The sequence below is a fragment of the Puntigrus tetrazona genome, chromosome 4 (assembly GCF_018831695.1).
Source record: "Puntigrus tetrazona isolate hp1 chromosome 4, ASM1883169v1, whole genome shotgun sequence".
Classification (NCBI taxonomy): domain Eukaryota; kingdom Metazoa; phylum Chordata; class Actinopteri; order Cypriniformes; family Cyprinidae; genus Puntigrus; species Puntigrus tetrazona.
The window spans coordinates 14,421,304-14,443,728 of record NC_056702.1 but is presented as its reverse complement, the minus strand read 5'-3'; the positions used below and the strand labels follow the sequence as shown (position 1 = coordinate 14,443,728).

At 35.2% G+C, this 22,425-nt stretch overlaps 1 protein-coding gene across 2 annotated transcripts in view; it reads right to left on the bottom strand.

The window, feature by feature from the left end:
- Positions 1-22,425, bottom strand: part of tafa5a (TAFA chemokine like family member 5a) — an 82,338-nt gene that overhangs the window by 38,733 nt on the left and 21,180 nt on the right. The window contains exon 1 of one of the 2 annotated variants that reach the window (XM_043236204.1): positions 18,089-18,748. The exons of the other annotated variant lie outside the window; for it this stretch is intronic. Coding sequence (XP_043092139.1) covers positions 18,089-18,179 — 91 coding nt within the window. The 5' untranslated portion in view covers positions 18,180-18,748. Of the gene's footprint in view, positions 1-18,088; positions 18,749-22,425 lie in introns of those variants that run through there. 2 annotated transcript variants of the gene reach the window in all.

Below are 22,425 nucleotides of genomic sequence, written 5' to 3'. Positions count from 1 at the left end.
GTGGCTTAAAACCAACAAAGTACATTTCCTAGAGTGGCCATTTTACAGCCCAGACCTTAATCCAATTGTGCATCTGCAGAATGACTTAAAATGGCCATCCGCAAATGGTTCCCATCCAACTTGATGCAGCTTGAGTAATTTTGGCCAAAGGTTTGAGATTTACATTAACATTTATGCACTTGGCAGACAATTATATAACAGATGCTAAAAAAGCTGGTCCTAACACACATTAACTTTCCACAAGGGGATACTTATGATTAAAATAAATTAGAATTAAATAAAAAAGGAAATAGTTACATTTCAGTTCATATAGGAAGTGTAAAAAAATGATTAATAAACTATTTACATTTGTAAATCGTATTATTTAGACACATGATGGTAGTTTCTCAGTGTATCAATAAATGCTTTACTAACACATATCCCTGCCTGCGGCAATTCATCATTAAGTCAGGTAGTTATAAAATGTTTAGTAGTTGCCAGCTATCTGTTTTTGTGAGCTCATCTAAAATATATACTTTGTAAAGCATTTACAGGAGATTACAAGGGCTTATTTAGCTTCTAAACACAACACAGAGAGATACAGAATGCAGAAATATCTATATTTTTTCAAGATGGAAAAAATTTAACTGTACAACTGTACACTTGATAAAAATAAAAAATAAACCTCTGAAATTTCATAGAAAATTATAATAATAATAAAATGTGCAGTGTACACTGTAACCCTTTTGTTTCTTTATTTCCTGTGTTAGGAAGATAAATGTGCCTTTAAATTGTCTTTGCAATAGATATAAATCAAGAACAGGGCATTTATAGCTGTATTTATAAACTGTTTACTAGTGACTATTAACATTGGGACAATGCTTTATAAAGGGCGAAGTGACAATTTACTAATGCTTGCCTAATGATTCATATTATAGAGTTATTATAAAGTGTTACCAACTGTTGTTTTTGTATGTTTTATAATAACTTAAATAAACTTTTCCTTAAGCTTTCCTATGATATATCACATCTTGGAAACCTTGATTTATGACACATTGGAAACTTGAAAGTCCCTGGTCACTATATGTTTTACACTGTATAAAAGACTGGATATTCTGCATCTTAACATTTTTGAGTGTATTCTTCATAAAAATAGTGATTAGGTATGGGATGACATTAGGGTGATTCACAGCCAAGCTGTTACTTTAGTAAAAAAAAACAAGTTTTCTACTTTACCCCAGTCCCTCTTTGCTACTGCAATCAGTTTCTCAAAGCAGCCCTCATCAACCATGCTGACTGAAATAACAATGAGCTGCACACTGAGCTAAAGACACAAGTCATCTCATACTGCCTGATTGTTCCTTACCACTTCAGCAATATCTGCAAAATCTTCCCATCTGTGCTGTCCCATTTTTGTTCCCCCAATCTGCTTATTCAGAGCTCAGACAAACAAAAATGGCCTTCCAGTACTTGTTCAAAACACTGAGAAAGAGGCTATTTTAAAATTCTCTTTTATGGCTTAATTACCATGTGAGCCAACCACCGAAGACCTAATTCTCATAGTTCAGCAGTCACTGACTTTAAAAAGCAGAAAACGTATAACTGTTTGCACAACGAATTTGTTGAAATGCAACATCACAGGTTGACATAAAACGTCTATTCTCTTAACCCTTAAAGGGTTTATGCCCACATCTGTCACTTTTATGCCATTACCTGTTTGGTTTTATTTTGCATAAACCTCCAAAATCACTAAAGCAATAATGAGTGAATTAGTAAATTAAACTTAATGAATGAAATGAGTGCAAATGAAATAGCTGCATACCCATCTCTCTTGCCATGAGTAGAATCAACTGAAGTACTAAACTATACATGTATATTTAAATGTCTTAAAAAGTATAAAAAAATAACACTAGGGCTGTCAATAAACAATAATTATCTATGCAGATGGATAAATGAAAGGTTAAAATTTCAGCTGTGTGCATACTCAGTGATTCAATGCCTGGAAAAAAATGTGTGCAATTAAAGGTGCAATATTTAGGAGGATCTTTTGACAGAAAGGCCTTACACAATGAATTGTTATGTTTTTATTAACTTAGAATGAGCTGTAATATATCTACATACACAGCAGGTCTTTTTACCCAATGCACCTTTAAATAAAAATAAATATGCCATCATAATTTATTAATAGCACATATAGTGCGATTTCTATGTATCAAAACTGATTAAACACTTTCAACCCAATATGTCATCACATTAAGCAAAACAGTGCTCTACAACTTAATTCATGGGAATAATAAGCATGACTACAATGTGTGTCATGGAGTATATGGTATGACATGCCAGAAGCTTGTTGCAACATTTGCAATATGTTTTAACTGCAATCCGTTCTGTTGTATTTCAGTGGTGGAACTTTAGTTTGAACTGACTGCATGCTATATAGGCAAATTACAACATCTGAGTTATGAACTATGATCAATACCACTGCAACAGTCTCTTAGTAAGTCATCATTGTTATGCTGAATAGCCCACTGCCTTCTAAGGTTGCCATCCCAGTAGCCAATTTTACAACTATTTTTATTTTTTCACCTGATTCAAAATGCCTCATGTGAATTATGGCGTTTATAAGCCCATAAACATGAAGTTAGAACTAGTCATATATTTCAACAATTCTCAAAATAACTATAATGATACTAGCCAGAAAGGTCCCAGTAGACATGATGAACCCATTGCTACAAATGATACAAATTTGTCTGATCATGATATCAGACCCATGACAATAGTGAGTTTTCAGTTAACTCATGGCATTATAATTGATATTTAACAGTAAATGATCATATCAAACAATTATGATAATACGAACTTATAAAACAATAGGAATACTGTAATAGGAAGTCAATACTGCATGGATAGGTTCACCAAATACTATATTATACATATGTAAGTAACTTTAGCTAAACACCATCTGCTAAATAAGTGTAAATGCATACAGCCACGGTACTGGAAAACAGCTCATTCTACACTTACTGCATTCATGCATAGGGTGAGTCAGCAGTGGGGTGGAGTCATATAATTCATTCAGCGCCATATATCTATATTACTTTGGCATGTGATTGTATTTCATAATTATGGTTTTGCACAACTTCAGACAGCCATTTGCTCATGAATATGTAGTCCTTATCATGAATATGCATTAAGCTAGTGAAGTGGCTCTGTTGATGTAGATTTATGGCTGTGCATGGGACATAATTAAAAGGTAGAATACAAGCTGCCACAACCTTGAAAACAAGCTACACAGTGTTTCAGACCTCAGGTGGAGTGTGTTGTCTACTTTGAAACAGGTTTCTCAAAAGCATGCTAGCAATTGATGGGCTGCGGTGATTAATTGTGTCAGTTTATTTATTTATCTCTAAACTGTGTGACTGAACTAGGTGTAGAGTTATAATGCATAATGTCCCTTTAAAGGAAAACTTGAAAAAGCATCTTAACATGTAACCTGGACTAATGCTAATACCACACATTATACATTCATTATTAATATTGTACTACAAAAAAATACCATAGTGTTATCAAGGTGCATGGAAGACGTTATCTGGGTTATCTTTTTGACTACTTTTTAATATAGTAACATATAAATTAGCTTGTTTTATTTGATTCAAAAAGAGGCAATGTACAACAAACACTCTAAAAAGCACTGGCAACTGGCAACTGGTTACCTTCCTCAGTGACTTCTGCACAGGCACGTATCACTTTTCTCAAGAAAGTATAAAAACAACAGTTGTGTAAGCATAAAACTTATTTATTATTATTATTATTATTATTATTATTATTATTATTATTTTAAGTATAATAACCAGGCATTATAATCTTATATTGATAACATGGAAATAAAAGAAGTTGGCTTTCACAAGCTGGTCATGATGATTATAATGCCTTTAGGAGCAGTAAACATGACAAATTAGATCCAATATTTTTAAACTTACCAAGCTTAAAGCACATTGCTTGTGATTTTAATGCAACTCTTTTATTCTCCAAGGTTAGTCAAGGCCTGTCACACTCCCTCAAAAACACATAGTTCCTGACATTGTTTTTCTCCTTCAGTTGAGTACAACACTTGCACTTTAACTTTCTTTCCTTCACTTTTGATTTTTTGTGTATTTGACAGCTTGAGAGTTGTTTTCTCCCCATCTATTCTTTCACTAAAATATGGCAAATAGACATGTAAAACCCTGTATCAGCCCTTTATCACCCGTGTTCTTCAGTTTTTGTGGAACAAGCATGACTGTAACTAACATTTAGACACTGATTGTTGTGTACTCATCTGTGTTGATAGTGCAGCTAAGAAAAGAAGATAGCTGGTTGTTCAACTGTGGGCACTTCTGGGCCGGGGACATGGGGAAATGTAGGTTATCCTACATACTGTCTATTAAAATTACTTGATTCTGACATGTGAAAGCTATATATATATATATATATATATATACACACACACACACACACAGTACTGTGCAAAAGTTTTAGGAAGGTGTGAAGAAATGCTGTAAACAACGAATGCTTTCAAAAATGGAAGTATTAAACATTAATTACATAAATTAATAAAATGCAGCGAATGAACAAAAGAGATATCTCAATCAAATTAAAAATTTGGTGTGACCACCCTTTGCCTTTAAATAGCAGCAATTCTTCTAAGTACACTTGCACACAGTTTTTGAAGTATCTGCCTATAGTTCTCAGCATTGAGAAACACCATAAATCCTGACCAAATCTCCAACTCTATTTGCAGAAATGCATCCCCAAACATTCCAGGAACCTCCACCATGCTTCACTGTTGCCTGCAGACATTCATTATTGTACCGCTCTCTAACCCGAACAAACTGCCTTCTGCTATAGCCAAATATTTCAAATTTTGACTCATCAGTCCAGAGCGCCTGCTGCCAATTTTCTGCACCTCAGTTCCTATGTTTTCACGCATACTTGAGTTGCTCGGCCTTGTTCCCACATCAGAGGTATGTTTTTTTGGCTGCAACTCTTCCATGAAGACCACTTCTGGCCAGACTTCTCTGGACAGTAGATGGGTGTACCTGGGTCCCACTGGTTTCTGCCAGTTCTGAGCTGATGGCACTGCTGGACATCTTCCGATTTCAAAGAGTAATCAGCTTCTGCACTAAGTTTCCTTGGCTGACCACTGCGTCTACGATCCTTAATGTTTCTTTGTGCTTCTTCAAAAGAGCTTGAACAGCGCATCTTGAAACCCCAGTCTGCTTTGAAATCTTTGTCTGGGAGAGACCTTGTTGATGCAGTATAACTACCTTGTGTCTTGTTGCTGTGCTCAATCTTGCCAACTGTCTTTCACAACCTCACTTTGGTAGCAGAGTTTGGCTGTCCCTCCCCCAGTTTTAAACTTGTTTCTGTTTCAGCTCAATCTACGTGTGACATTGATGATAATTAGCACTCGTTTGGTATAAATGGTTGATCATACACCTGACTATAATCCTAGGAAATCCCTGACTTTGTGCAAGTGTACCTATAAGAATTGATGCTGGTTTAAAGGCAAAAACTAGTAACACTAAATATTGATTGATTTTCTTTTGTTTGCTAACTTTGCATTTTGTAAATTGCAAATAAGCAACTAGTTAAGTCACCATAAAATAAATTATTACTAATATATTGAAATAGTTCTATGTGATCAGACACAATGTATCCTTAATTACCTGTATGCAAAAAGGCTATGTCACTGACTGACTGGGCAGAGATGCGGTAAGGCAGCTGTCTTAGCTTTCAGAGTCAGCCTTTATCTCAAGAATGATCTTTCCTGACACTGCTGTTCCTTTGGTAAGTAAATTGTTAACACTTTAACTGTCTTTGCAAAAAATGTTATTTTTCTTCAGAATGTACTGTATTCATCTAGGTTGCTGTTAATTTATTTGTCTTTGTTAATTTATGGTAGTTCGCTATCATGTAGAATAAGGTATAAATAAATAAGACTCTCACTCATGCAAAGGCATACGATTTTTGTTAAATTGTATGTTTTTTACGTTATGCCAGTTCGTATGATTTTGTAGGAACAACTAACCCAGCCCTAACCTAAACTTAACTGGCACTGGGGTTCAGACCAATTGCACAAAATAGTAAAAGGAATGAGCCACCTCGTAAAATACTTACGAATTGTCCATGACACTGTGTCGGTTTTATAAGTACTAATAAGCAGCCAATATATCTAAAATAGTAAAATATATGTTAATTAAAAGACCCATTGTCAATATTAATGTTAGTTAATATTAAGAATAGGTCCTTAAAATAAAGTGTTGAAAATTAACCATTGGAATAAACATACAACAACACTGATAACAGTAATAATAATAATAATAATAATAATAATAATTTTTCAAAAAACATCTTTCTTTCTTTCTACACACAAACAGACACACATATACATATTATTTTCATTAACGCCTTAGAAAAGGTAACCCTCTTTTCTTTTCTTTTCTTTTCTTTTCTTTTCTTTTCTTTTCTTTTCTTTTCTTTTCTTTTCCTCCCGCATCACAGGAACATTTACTGACTAAGCTAGCTCAGTATGGTGCCATATATATTGCAGATGCTATTGTGAGTCAAACAACGGAAACATGTGTCTGTATTTATAAAGTAATCAATGAATAAGCTAAGTATATCAATCTTTCTCATCTCTCTCCCTTCCTGTCTACATGGTGTTTTGAATATTCATACCGCTTCCTCTCTATGCTTTCACTGACTCATCACAACATTCTAATCTATTTGTCTTCATATAAGAAAATTACAAGTCCTGGGTAAAAACCAGCAGCGAGCTGCAAGCTGCTCAGTTCATTTTGCTGTATCATTATATATCATGTGTCAGCAGCACCAATTACATGCAGAAGGTTAGTTAATGGTTATGGGTTTTGTTCAAATCACTACACATCTATGACCAAAGGCCTTAGCAAGCACCACTAATAATTGGTCCCTTCTTTTCTCATTATGTTGGCCCCTCATTAACCTTTGCTTTACAGGGACATCCCACCAAGGATGTCTTGTCAGGTTTTGCAGTATTCAAATTCACACAGGTCTGCAACACCCAGATCATGTCTGCTTCGTAATTAACAGTCTCTCCATTGTGGCGCACTCCCAGAAGCTTGTCTGTTTGACTAGCATTGCCGCTTAGTAAACAGGAAGACAGTTAATTATTTCGAAACTCACATTCACAAATAACTGGCTACTGGTCCCCCGCTGTTAGTAATGACACTGTGCGGTCAGTAATTAAAGACTGTTTTCACATGAAACTACCCAACATTCCCTCTGAGAGCGATGGAAAAACCCGTGAGAAAATCTCAGTTTTCTTTTTAATTTTCCTTTGTCTAGTCTTAAACCTTTTCCTCCTCCTCTCTCTCTCTCTCTCTTTCTGTCCCCGTATCTCTCTCTCTTTCTGTTGCCCTTTTCACACAGAGTAGAGCACGACCCATGCTCTCCTTCAATTACCTTTTCATGGGTTACTGTCTCCATGGCAACTTCCCAAAAAGAAACAGCAGCAATATCCGTCTTTAAAAAAGCAAACGAAAAATTCAGCAAAAGGGTATTTCTTCAACTACAGGCACTTATACGTTCAAGTTATTTGTATAGATATTTGCAGATCAGTTTTGAACTGTGACAGGAAATTAAAAAATAAATTTATAGCTCAATGTGAAAACATTATTTAATTTTTTATTTTTCTATACAAAAATATTGTCCAAAAAAATTATTTTCAAAGTCTCAATTTTAACTTCTAATTTGATGCTTATTAATAGTGAGTAATGTAGTTGTTAAGTTTCTGTTTAGGTGTGTACAATATGATCATGCAGAATATATACAGTCAACATAAAAGGCATGCTATAAGCAACTATTAACAGTAAGAATTGCTCCCTTTATTAAAGTGCTACCAAAAATATTAGCTATTACATTTGCCAGTCTGACAAAGACAAAAGCAGCCCTTTCATTTCCAGTACAGTTACAATTTAATTTCCATTGCTGTAATTCTCACCACAGGATGATATCAAGCATGCATATACATATTTTGATGTGGTGGAAATGACATTTGTTCATTCGGGGGGAAAGATTGCAGGATTCTCCAGCGATGCACGCATATATACTGATGGAAGGGAGTACATTTTCTACAAGGTGCCGCAGTTGAAGAAATATCCAGATCTTTTTTTTTTTCCCTTGCTTGCTCATGTTAATTTTTACATCAGTTTTACATCAGTCTGTTCAGCCAGAAGTTACGGTACTGATGAGCAAGTGGAGCTTCTCGATGTATTCAAGCCATGTGTAACCGGTGTTGCCAATTATTTCATTACTGTCTGGACAGCTCGTCACCAGCCGCAGCCCTCGCAGTTTTGCACGCTGCAGCACACAGTGATGGGTTTTTGTTTCATCAGTTAGTCAACACAGTTAATGTCCTTAAAACAATCTTGTGGTTTTCCAGTCTCAAAATGGAGATGCACGAGTCAAATTTTATGCAAGTACTAATAAATAGCCAATATTATAGTAATATGCGTGCTTATACACAGCTAGTTAAGATAAAGTTACCCTAAAATAAATTGTTACCTTTTTTATTTATGTATTTATTGCATTGCATTTCACAGCTTTGCATTTACATTATTAATTAAGCACATTTCCATGATGTTTTAGTATCATAATGCAAAAAATTCACTATTCACTATTTAGACATGATGTGATATTTTTTTTCTTCTGTAGAGGAGGGGAGAGGAGGGAGATGATTATCTATAGTAATAATGCTTTTCTTGCTTGCTCCACCTTTTATATTATACATAGCAAAATGCTGTCAGTGAATCCTTTAATGAAGTCATCTTTATCCGGTGTGATATAATATCCCACACTGCTTGACAGAGCCAACAGTTGTGCAAATGTGCATATGTTTGAGTGAAACAAATGTGTGTGTCTGCATTCCTGGAATTTTCCTCTGGGCATCACTGCAGTATCTATCCATCTATGAATGTAAGATGTGGAAACTAAAGCTTATACAAAGGAATGCCGAGATACAGGTGTGTGTTTGCTGTGAGTGTGAGTGTGGTATAATGTATGTTTAAATCAAAGTTCTCTGACAGGACCTCCATGTATCTCTCCTCCCCAGCGCCCGTTCTGATGTGAGCATGAGCCAACTCTAGCATTTCCTCACATCTCACTGGTTGCGATATTATCCTTGGGCTTATGGAGCCACCAAAGGTATAATTTATTGTCTGTTCAGCGGGCAAATTTTGCAAGCCTGGCAAAATTTCATTTGCTGAATAAATATCATTATTAAAATTTTCCCTCTCCTTCTCTTTTTGCCTGTGCTATAACGTATTTCTGTGATTCATATCCCAGTTGTGATAGTGTGTGAAAAATCATTTAATTATCATTAAAAATCTATGTACTGTGAATAAGTCGACTAGGGGACTGAATAAAATTAAATATAATGTTATTTTAGGATCTTTCTAATGTAGGCCCATGCAAAATAAATGAACACTCAATATTTCACAAAAAAGCAGGTGGGCCTTGGAAAGCCAAACTTCTTGCCATCTACATTTTTCATCTTGTTCTAAGTGTAAAAAAAAGAAACCAGCTGCCAATTTCATATAGGTTATGTTCAGAATGACATATAACCATAGCGCAATTATATTTCTTCATTGTGTATATGTATTACCGTACACAAATCATTATTTGATTACACATTATGAATACATAACAAATATTGTTACAGTGGCTTGTTTATTTACTTCTATATAGTAAAAACTAAACAAACAAAAACAATACAAATAAGCTAACATTGATGTGTACGTGTGTGTGTGTGTAACATTTTATACATTTTTCAGATGTGTGGTACATTCTAGATTATTTATCTAAAGCTTTCATAGATTTGTCTGCTATTAACAGTAATAAACAGTATCATAAAATTATATGAGACTGATTATAAAGGCAGTTATGAAGTGTTCCTATAAATGAAAGCTGTTTAAAAGAAAGATTAATTGGCCCTGTGCCAGTGGAAAGTCTGTCCTATCTTCCTCCGGATCCAGCAATTCCAGTGAGGACGTAAGCTGCTGTCAAATCATTGAACGCTTGCCAGCGGCAAGCTCGTTTTATGGAGGCATCACCTACTTACTTTCTGAATGACATTTAGGTAAGAGATAGTTTTATGTTTATCATCCATTGATAAGCTTGGCATATATTCGAAGGATGAATTTGCAATATAAAAGACATTTAAACTGAAGTATTTTTGTGCTGACCTATCTGTGCATTGACACTGCTAAGTAATTCATTAAAGCATTTATTATTTATTTATTATATTGTAATGAATGCATATTATCTTTATTATTATTATTTATTTATTTTTAATTTTTAAAATCCGGCATCTAGAGAGACTAAAAGCATTCACGGCCAAGTGAGGACCCAAATATCTCTCAAGTAAGCAAAATTACAAGGAACACGATTATCGCTTGCACAGTGAAACACGAGCAGAATCTCTTTTTTTCAATTTAAGTTTGCTTTTTATGTTCAAAAGATACTGATTGCAGTCTAATACGAGTGTCTGAGTATGCAATGATGGTTTACTGCCGTCCTGTATGACTAACATTTGTAGGACAACAGCATCCGAGACCATCATTACTTGCAATGAAATAAGAGGGTAAATGAAAACATTCTTCAGAGAAAGCCTTATTGCTTTCCCTCCTTTTTATTCATGGCTCATAAAAAGGGGGAGAATAAATTCTGCTGCTTCAAGAGAAAATTGTTAGTTGCATGCAATTTATTCAAGGATGCAAGGCTAAAGGAATGTGACATCCTGCATTATAAGGTTTTCATTAAATGGCAATGCCTTTAATTCCATTTTCAATTGAAAATAAGAATACCAATCATGGTGCGATGGAAGACAAAGTGGATGCTATTTTGCTACAAGCCAGGCGATAGTAATCACTCCTCGATTGCTTTCGACACAAACTGCCCGCAATGACAATGACTAAGACAGTCAAAGTTTCAACGGATAATGCTTCTATTATTCTGCTTAGTAAGAAAATTAATAGTACAAGCTTGATGGCACTTATATGGCAAATCGTAAGTGAACATAGAAAGGACAGTTTTAGTTTAAAAGCGATTTTTGTGAATAGAGCACACTTGAGCTTAATACTAAATGTTATCTAACATAAAATAAACATGTGGTACTTTAAATGTATGATACTTAATATTAACATCTGAAATGTATACATTCATCAATTAATCAGTAGGAAGTGTCTTATCAGATACTGCTTACACTTACAACTTTATGTGTAACAAATATGTTAACCCAGCAGTTGGGGCATGAACTTATAGATTTTTGATCCTCAAGGGAAGCAATGGCTTCAATAAGCAAACTGGATAGCATGCACAAAGAACTAAAGGAAACTTAAAAATGTATCTCTTTTAAACAGGAACACTGGCCCCTATTTTACAAGCAGAAAAAAAAATGCTGAGAGACTCTACATTATCCACATTATTTAATACTTTCAATTCACCCAGAGCTACATGTTTTTAGGTTATACACAAAAAAGTTAAATAAAACTGCATACAATTTTCCCTCAAAAAGAGTTCCTCTGTAAGTTGTAATTTAATAAAAATGCAATGATGTTATAAAAACATATAATCTGTTCATAAATTAAGGTTGTCTGTTCATGCAAAGCAAGCACTGTATTGAAAAGGTTGTACACGGCTTCTGAGTAACACTATTGATTAGCAAACACATATTCACTATTGACTAGTTGCTTATTAGCATGTATATTACTAACAAATTGACTTTTTATTAGTACTTACAAAGCACGACCGTATCCTAGATCCCTTAATCTCTGTCCCTACCCGACAACTTCCAGTTACCTTATTAACCATGAATAACCATGACTCTTAATGGAGAATATGCTGTGTCTATAGTGATACCCATTTTACTAATAAGGTTTAGTTATGGAAAACTGATCCTAGACCAGTATATACAGCCTGAATTATCCCAGTGCCACAATCAGGTGTGGACAGAGTGAGATAATTACACCACACATTCTCCATGAGTGAGCTGAGGTCATAAATCAAATGCTATCATGCTCATGTTCTACAGCACGAAAGGAGAATACTCACAATTTGTGTAAATTAATAGACTGATTTGCAAGATCATGCTCAATTACTAGTGTTGATGAGGGATTGCGTGCATGTCTGTTGGCTGGGATACGGTCAGAAAAATCTACTCTGTCAATAAAAGCTATTACTGCTTTAACTGAGGGCACTTTTTCTTTTTTGAGGGTGCTTAGCACACTCAAGCACCCCTACAGAACCAGCCCTGTCATGAAGAGACTGCAGCAGTCAGTAGAACGAAGCAGGAGTCCTCCAGGAAACTCCTATATGTGAGTTCAGGAATTTGTAATTACGATGTGATGTGTGTTCAAGTGATTTTTGTCAAGCGATAGACATGTTTATTTTATCATTTTCATTCAGGCACAGAACATGATGGGAAATCTAGTTTCGATGCATGTTTATGATATAACAAACATTATGTATGATATAATAAACTGGCTATTTTAAGGTTTGTTATTTTTTTATTTTATTAACGGTACACAAAACGTAACCTGGTCTCATTTAAATATGTACCTCTGTGCATTTTTTGTACAACAAAGTTTTTACGTGCCTTGCCTGCATTTTTCAACCACAGTTTCAAAGAGAAATGTCCACTCAGTGGCGCTAAAGTCTGTGAAGCCTGGCATGTTTTTATCACGTTGATATAGGTATGTATTGCGGTGGTTCAGAATATATATATATATATATATATATATATATATATATATATATATATATATATATATATATATATATATATATATATATCTGTTGACTGTTGCTAAAAGTTAATGCTCTATCATGTTGGAAATATATGCCCTAAACCTACTCAATACCGATATAAAAAAACACATTTGATGCCACCGTGCTATTTTATCTTCCTTTACACAGATTTTAATATTTTGTCAAACCATAGTTATACAAGATTTGAGTTCCTTCCCTCTAAAAGGAATAGTTCACCCAAAATATTCTGTCACACAAAGTTGTTCTGGGTCACCACTGACACCATAGTATGGTAACCAAGTCAATAACCCAAAACAAATCCTTTTCAAAATATCTTTCTTTGTGTTTTTGAGAACAAAGAAATTCATACAGGTTTGGAACTCTTGAGGGTGAGTACATTTTTGGGTGAACTATTCCTTTAAGAATATTTCTGTACTCTGTGAGCTACTAATGAAACCTACCGTCTATAAAAACACATAGATATGAAACTGGATGTACGTGATCCTAACATTAAAAAGCATCAGTATTCAAATATCCCAGCATATTAATATTGTTTTGCAGTCATAAGTAATTATGTGAAAATAGCACTTTATTAATCAATACTCTTAAAATTTGTGTGAAAAAGAATAAAAGGTGTGAGAGTTGTACTGCTTTTAGTGTTCAATTATTTTTGAAATCGCTAAAAAGTGCACCGAGATAATTTTATGCCATGAGACCATGTAGATTAAAACTGTAATTAGATCTTTGTAGTGGCCTTTAAGAGCGCCACCTTCTTAACAAAGGGCTTAAAAAGAAAAAGTGTCAGAGATTTTTTTAAAGAGTATACCTAAATTAATTCTAGCCAGGCATTGGACACCGAATCAACCACGTTGTCCCCTTTGTAAATTTGTTTAATCTCTCTTGTTTGACACATTTCTATGGCACCGCTTCTGAGCTATGTGCTGGCAGTTCTCGAGAAAGAGATCCTGCCTTTCAGCTTATTTGGGGTTTCACAAAAAGGGGGATTTTCAAGCCACGATGACGATTGCGCTATTCAGAATTTCTCACTGCAGGGTATTACCAGCATGTTAAGTATAGAGTAGTACTGAAGAGCCACTTCAGACCGACGTGCCACTCCAGGGCAAAATTGCCAAATCTTTTCACACTATCAGTTTAAGCACCTTCGGAAAAGGCCGCTAGATGAATAAGTCTACCATCTGCCAGCCAGACAACCGACACTTGCTAATTGCACTACTGTTCACCAGTATGTTCACTACAATTATGCAATCAGTGCATCATCACAGCAAACAAACAGCACTGGGGATTTCAAATCACCAAATCCTTCCAAACTGTTGCTTTCGGGAAATCGTGCTGCCAAGGTTGGTTTTAAAAAAATCTGAACTGTTATCCAGAAGTTGAGCTCTGGCTTGAAATATTTAAGTATTTGATATCACGAATACAGTGAAGTACATTCAAATGAGGGGTCAAAAAAGTTGAAAGGCACTGGCATCTTTGTAACAGAAATTTGTAAGGTGTTGTATGCAGGACATGCCAAGTTAACATGCTTGTTCATCTGAAAAACAATGCTACAATCAACTCTTTTGAAAATTGTGTGTTCCTGGCCGGAATGTAAGACTGTTTTGGTTTGAGAAACCCGCCCACTGCCAGTTAACAAAATCACGTTCCGAACCCTGGGTTGCCAGCTGGCAGAAAACACACCGTATTTCATTTCATTCATTTCCATATGTGCTCATTCCTATTGGTGTCGTCAGTCCACCAACAAGCTTGTGTGTCAAGCCTGAGAAGGATGAGCTGGGTGAAATAAAAAACATGTCCGATATTTTGAATTTGGATTGCAAAAAATCATTTAGCAGGCATTTTATGTAATACACTTCACTATGAATAACTTCATAAAAGAACAGTAACGATATCTCTAAGCGCTTATTCAAGGGCGGTGGTGATAGTTCATAGATCCTTGTGGGACTTGTATCAGCAACATTCAGATCATCCTGTTGGATTTTATTGTGCGGTAATTACTGGCTGACTGTGCATTATTCAGCTTATAACCCGGCTACCTACCAAATATATAAATGTGTGGACATTAATATGGTTTTGAGAATTATTTCATAATTTTACCTGTATATTAACTTAAAGCTTCACAAAAAAAAAAAAAAACACAGAACAACAACAACAAAAACAATTGTCAAATCAAATCAATCTGCAAATCACAAAGCTGAAATCTGCAACAGAAGTAATATTAACAAAGTAGTCATCTTTAGATCATTTTTACTAAAGAGGGAAATTAATGCATAAGATACAATAAAGTGTGATATCAGATACCTAAAAATAGTGGTGCTTAATTGGATTTTGTTTAATTGAACATATTATTGTATTTTTTTTTGTTTTTTTTTTTTTTTTTATCAATTTATTTTAGCCACATTTAAATAAAAGCATTTAATTGAATAACTTTCAACTAAATTTGTTCATTTAAATGTAGCTAAAGTATATTGTCTGCAACTGCTTACCTTAAAAAAAAATAAGTTGAACATTTAACGACAGTAAAAATATAACTGATTTCGTTCTGATATTTTTCAGCACAAAATTACAGTTATTAAGAGTATATAGTTCATTACCTAAATGAGTAAGTTATCAACCTGAGAAGAGTTGGATATTTTACACCCATAATTGTCAGAGTATGTAAGACATAACAACAATTTTTATACACAGTGGAGCACTGAAACGAATGCTGCTGACTCTCATTTCAAACGTCTTCTCCACAAATTAAAAAGGAGGACCACTTCAACTTCATTTCAAAGGACTCTACAGTAAATGACTTCCCGAGCTTGTCTGCATTATTCCTGTGGTCAGTGGAGTTTATTCAGTGCCTGTATAAATTATCTTGCCTCTTAGTCTGAGCAACGACCTTGCAGCAGAAGCAAATGCGCTCTCACCTCTGTGCCTCATTTACTTCAGCGGAGGTTTCAATAAGCACATCACTTTGATTTTTTTTTTTTTTTTTTTTTTTTTCAGTTCAAAATAAGCTCCTGCAATGAATGAATAAAAATGTTCAAACGCAAAATGCTAATCAGACACGTTCTGGCACTCTGTAGACCTGAAATGAGATAAAGATGTGCAAAGCCCAGTCATGGGTCGTGACATTTTTTTATTTGTTAATTTTCTTTTGATTGAATGGTAATGAAATAAGCAACTCAAAAAAAAACAGAAGGACTCGATGCCGGTCTTGAGAGGTAACTTTTCAGCAGCTTTTAATAGGCACTCCTGTCAACCTCCTATAGCCTACTGCAATTCTATATTCTAAGCCTTAATTTAAATTACACTCATGTCCTTTCTTTTTACGAAAGACCAGTGATTATTTGAAAGAGCAGTTTATTGTCATCAGATATGGAATCAGGACAATAAATGTGTGTCGACGGTTTTATACTAATTATGCTCAAAAACCTTACAGTTTGCAAGGTCATAACACAAACACACACACTTAATTGCCACATTATTACTTCTTTTAACATATTAATATCACAGTGTTACACAGTGTACACATCTGTCCATGCACTGATGGCAAAATCAAAATAAAAGAATTTAAAAATCAGTGTACTTTTACCTTTCTTTGTGAAGCTATTTCTTTATTATTAGGTCTGTTAACTTCTGTTTCACCTCAAATGCTTTTTTTTCCCTGTTAGACTGATCTTTATATTTACATCGGGAGTTCAGGGGCGGGTTGAAAACACGCTCCAATCCCCACAGCTAAGCAGAGAAACCAGCTGACCTTCTGTCTCATCTATAAACAAACCGCTCTTGTCTTCCCTTAAGGCACACGCAGAAGCCAGGATAGATGTCTCTTGAAAAGGACATCCTATATCTACTGTGTCAGTGTGGAAAGGTGAAGCAGCAGTATCTAGCTGACTTGCCTGCGTGGCTCTCATTTCTCACCTTTCAGCATTCACGTTGACACGTCACTCCATTAACTGCATGGTTCACAAATTAGCACATTATTGCATTTATTTGAACCTGCTCTGCTTTGAATGGGTTTACTGGTATCAAAAATGCCACAACATAGAATAAAGGATTAATAACAATACATTTTTAACAGATCTAAATCTAATCGATAGAAGATTTTTTGAGAAAATGCTATAAGTTAACACTTTACATTAATACTCCTAAATAGAATTGTGAGTACTTTTAATCACAGTTACAATAATATATTAATGATGTTATTTACACACACACACACTCTCTCTCTCTCTCTCTCTCTCTCTCTGTCTATATATATATATATATATATATATATATATATATATATATATATATATATATATACTATGAAAAGGGAAAATGTGGAAACTGTGCAGTTGATACTTTAAGAATCTTAAGTCTGCCTGAATGAAAAAAAAAAAAAAAAAAAAAAAGTTTTTGTAAGCAGGTGAATTAAATAATGTTACTTCCATTATACCACCAAATATTTACCACATGAAGTACAATTTTAGATTCCAAAAAAACTTTTTTTTTTTTTTTTTTTTTTTTACAGTATAGTTACCTTGTGTAAGTGTATATAGTGCATTACCACATTTATAAACACTATTCTTCATGCTTAAATGCACTTTACTATTAACAGTAAATATATATATATATATATATATATATATATATATATATATATATATATATATATATATATATATAATCATGAATATATATTGCATTATAATTTAACTTTGGTTACAGTTGTGACATCACATTATGTATTACACTGTGGAATTATGAATACTTTATAATGCACTTTATATACTGTCTGAAAGTTACATTTCGACTAACTAATAGAGACAATAATCACTTTTTGACCTCAGCTTTACCCTTTAGATAGACTGTAGTGCCATCTATTGAAAAACATAACTATAAATCACTAACTCATAAAAACAGCTCCATCTTATGCGATATGCATCACATCCTGCCTCTTTTGAAGACGAGTTCATAAAAATCCATCAATCAGATAAGATTCAAAACATCCGTTTTGCACGAATATAATCTGGCAAACCTTATTTTGTGGGGGTACAAAACAGAACAGAGGGGTGTTTCTGCTGATTACGATTACTATTTCTCCTCAAACCCGCATCCTCCGCGTTAAAAGGGAAATACGCGCATGATTGCGCACTGTCAAATAATAATAATAATAATAAAACTGCAATATTACTCCCTCAAATCATCAAGCAAAAAGTGAGCTACAGGTGCGATTTCACAGTACAGGCAAATAAAACATGTAGCATGTTATTAATTAACACACATTTACCTTCTCGTAGGAAGCGAGAGTGGATGAGAATGATGAGAAAGCAGCAGATCGCCGCTCCCGCTAGAGCCCACGCAACTCTCAGCATCAGCATCCTGACTGCCTTCAGCGTCCACGCCACATCTCCATTCTATTGCCATACAACAACCAGCACCTTTGCTTCGCTTTTCTTTCACAGATTCGGAAGAAAGGAATCCGTTATTTTTTTTAATTTTTTTCTCGAGAGATGCCAACTTTAGGAAAATAATATATTAGATGTTTTCAGCTTTCAACGCCCATTGCAGAAATGTAGAGATTTCCAGTTTGCGGCTGTTGCGCGCATCAAAGTCGAGTGATGTGCGATCGCCCTCTCCCAAAAATGTCTGGTTTACGCACTTAAGAGAACTGCGCCGATCTCTAGAACTGTCACTCTCCTCTGTGTTTTCGACTGGTCCTTGCTGTGCGCCAGAGAAAACAAGTCGGCTCGCAAACAGCCGTAAATTCCCGCTTTTATTCGAACGATCGTGTCAAAAATGTCCCAAACGCGACGCGCGTGAGGCTGGTGGTATGTTAAGTCTGTATCTCCGCCTCCGTCTGTGCGGTTACCGGGGTTTGATTCTTCTCTTAACGAGCGCACTTTCTCTCCGCTCTGACGCATACATCGCCTCCACTTGCCTGAAGAGACACGTTTGAGAAGCGCTCGCCGGTGGATGCGTCACGGCGCATGTTCCCTTAGTCTGACGTCAGAATTTAAGTCTTAAGTTTGTTTTTTTTTCATTGTGCCTTTTGTTTGCGGAACCTTTCAGAAATGTTGTGCACCGCAGGATTTAAAGACACCGTGAAATCAAACTTGAAGTTCCGTGGCTTTGGGGTCATTTGAGGGCATCGGTATGTTAGTGGGTCATTGTAAGTGCGCCCTTAGTGCTCTGTGTTCCATCAAGGCTTAGTAATATATTCAGCAGGATACCATATTCATTTTTTTGCAGAGCCAATATATATATATATATGCTACTTCTGTTCTCTCCAATACAATAGGAAGAATTGTAGTGCAAATTAATAAACTGAAACGTGGAGTATAGGGAGTATGATAACTCTGGAATATAATAACTCTGATATTACTGAGTTATCTTGGTCTGTTAAAGCAAGTATGATGTAGCCCGAAACATGCCTACACTTCTGCTAAAAACTCAAAAGTATGAAAATATTCTTCACAAAAAAAAAGAGCATATACTATTAAGGCATAATATAATTGGAATGCAGAATATCATTTTATGATCTTAAGGTTTAGATTTACAGTGAGCGAAATATACAGTTAAAAGGAAGAAAAACTATAGTGAGCCGGCAGTGTTGCATTATGGGTCATTTTTTAACAAGACTGATGCATCAGAATAGCAGTGTTGTTGTCAGTGCTGGTGTCTGCGCAGCTAATTTAGAGCCAATTATCAGCATTCGCCAGTGTTTACAATGGGGGCGTCCATTTTTAATTTCTCTGCAGTGCCTGCAACACACTCCCATTGCGATCCATCAATCAGCTGGATGGCAATTAAAGGAGAGCTGTCCAGGAGTGACTGCATGAGGCAAGCAGAGCAGGTGCATCACCTTAAGGATGATGATGACATACACATTGCCAATGAACAGTCCTTGGTAGTGTTACTCAAAGAGCACCTGTCACTTATATTGACACGCTCCTGCTGTTTCAGCACAAGCGTGCCTTTGGGAACTACTTGAGAGTGGTCAAAGGGTCCGAGATGACCACAAAGATGAGATCTGAATTTAAGATGTCGTTTATTCACAAAGCTGGCACTTTTAAAAATCCTTTTCTGGCAGGGGACACTGCGGGCTCACATTTTTGCTTTGCACAAGAGCCCCTCAGAAAAGCACGTTTTATTGATTTTTCATCCATCGCAAATATGATTCACACTTGTTAGTGAGTAAACTTCCGCAACATAAATTTGAAAACATTTAGAGTCCATAAAAGTAAATATAATTTATATCTACAGTACATTATGTTAAAATCAATTGTATGTGTGTATGAAGTGGAAATGGTTAACGTATTTTTCATGTTTTTATTTCTATCGTTATTTTTGCATTGCTGTTTAGAAATGTATACAGTTATTAATTAATAATCATAGTAAAAAAAAGGGGGGCGCTAGTTCTGTTAGGGATTCTGTTTCTGTTGTGCAGCCATTTTTAGTGCATAACCTTGAAGCGCCTGTTTCTGAATGGGAGCAAATCCCTTCATCCATGTTCCTTCATCAAGTCTTCCTAAATTCTTTTTTAACAGTAAAGGGAGTGTTTAATGGATTTTGCAGTCTTTTAAAATTAAATGTCCCATACAAGCAAGAAGGTTCAATAGAAATGTCATGGTTTAGTGTAGCATTAAAAACTTTTACTATACACTTTTAAAAAATAAAGGATGCCATAGAAGAACCATTTTTGATTCCACAAAGAACCATTCATTCAAAGAACCATCTATTTCTTACCTTCTGGAAGAACCTTCTTTCACCACAAAGAACCTTTTGTGAAACCAAATATTAAAAGGTTCTGCTTGGAACCGTTTAGACCTATTTTTTTTTGTTATTTATTATTTTATTATAATTTTATATGGCATCACGAAGCACCTTTATTGTGTATTGACTCATTCTCTAAGCACTGAAATCAAAACTGTATATAACACCGACATACTAAAATACTGAGTTTACTTTATGTTGTGTGGTTAAAAAAATGATCCACAAGGAACATTTTTTTTTTGTTATCTACTTCTCTATCTCACAGCTGTATCAGGTTTGTCGTTTGGCTGATGTTTCACCATGCTGTTTTTATTTAGGAGCACACGTTTTTCATTGCGCCTTGACACTTTTAAAACGATCACGCCAATGATGACATAAGAGTGATGCTGAAGTCTTAAAATAGGCTTACGTGATTGGTTAAGAGTCTAGAAGATGATTATCACTCAGTTCTGATTAATGTGAACACCCTAACAACTTCAGCACAATTTCGTGCGCCTGTGACACACTTGCAAAGGAAGTTAACTGCTGGGTCAGAATGGTCTATAAACAGAATAGTCTATAAAACCACTCAGTTGCCAAACTAAACTTAGCTATGAAAATAAGGGAATAGCTCTTACTTGAATGAAAACCGCTAGCTGCTTTTTTTTCCCCTACAAGCGAACGGTCCTTAACATATTCTGTCACGTTATTCTTCCTGCAACACCACTTTCTGCAGATTTATTCCCATACGCTTATACAGTTCAAATATGCAATTCAAGTTTTAATCTACCTATAAGCAGTGCCAGTTCTAAAGCTGTGCCATAACCAGCGACTTTCACCACGCCATAATACAAATGAAGCATATAGCTGTTTTTATATACAAACACACAAAGAGTAGCACATTCCATTTCATACATAGACATTTACTGTATTTAAAGCAGTTTTATCTTTAACACAAAACTTTAATCTAACACCTAACAATACCTAAGGACTCAAAACGCTGCACATAATCGGCTGTTTCCTAATTAGGAGAAGAAGAGGAAAAGCAACAATGATAAAAATAAATAATTCTTTCTTATTAAATCTCACGGATTTCTGCAGTCTGCTAAATCATTTAGCAGGTTAAGAGTCTTGCGAGGCACGTAACTCCCAATAGAACAAACCCCCCAAGTATTTTTACCGCGCACCTCTCTGGTCGCATCCATCATTTCCATTTCACTGGAGAGACAAAGATCTCACCTGTTCTCATCCCATTTGTCACCAGTTTTTATGCTGTCATACATGAGTGAATCAGTGTTTGTGTTCCACGCTTCTGCACACTGCCTGATGAATATTCATTAGCCTCTTAAACGCTCAGTCTGTCGACAGCTCATTAACTGCTCAAATAACTTCTGTATAAAGACCGAATTGCCTGGCTTAAAAATAGACAAAGACTGACGTTGTTCAATCAGCTCTGATGAAAGACAAACTCTTGAAATCTGCATCAGACATGAAGGTGATATATTTTACATCACAGCCTAAAACTATCAGATCGAAGAAAGCATTGAAGTATCTAATTATTAAATTATTTAATAAGGAACGTTTATGAGGACGTTATACCTGGGACAGTGCCAGTCAACTTTTGACTACGCCATCACTATCGAAACACCCCTATGTTTTCTTAAAATGAACGTTATTTTATAAATGTTGTTTTGTGTCTACTTGGATTACGTCAAATTGCTTTGTGCTTTGAGCAATAAGTAGTTAGTTAGAGAAGAGCTGTTTATCATTTCTTCTAAATTAGAGAGAAAGGCAAAGCAAACACAAAAATGACAGAAAGCCATCTGAGAAAAAAGATATTTTGTGGTGTTAGAAATTACGTTAATGCATTTA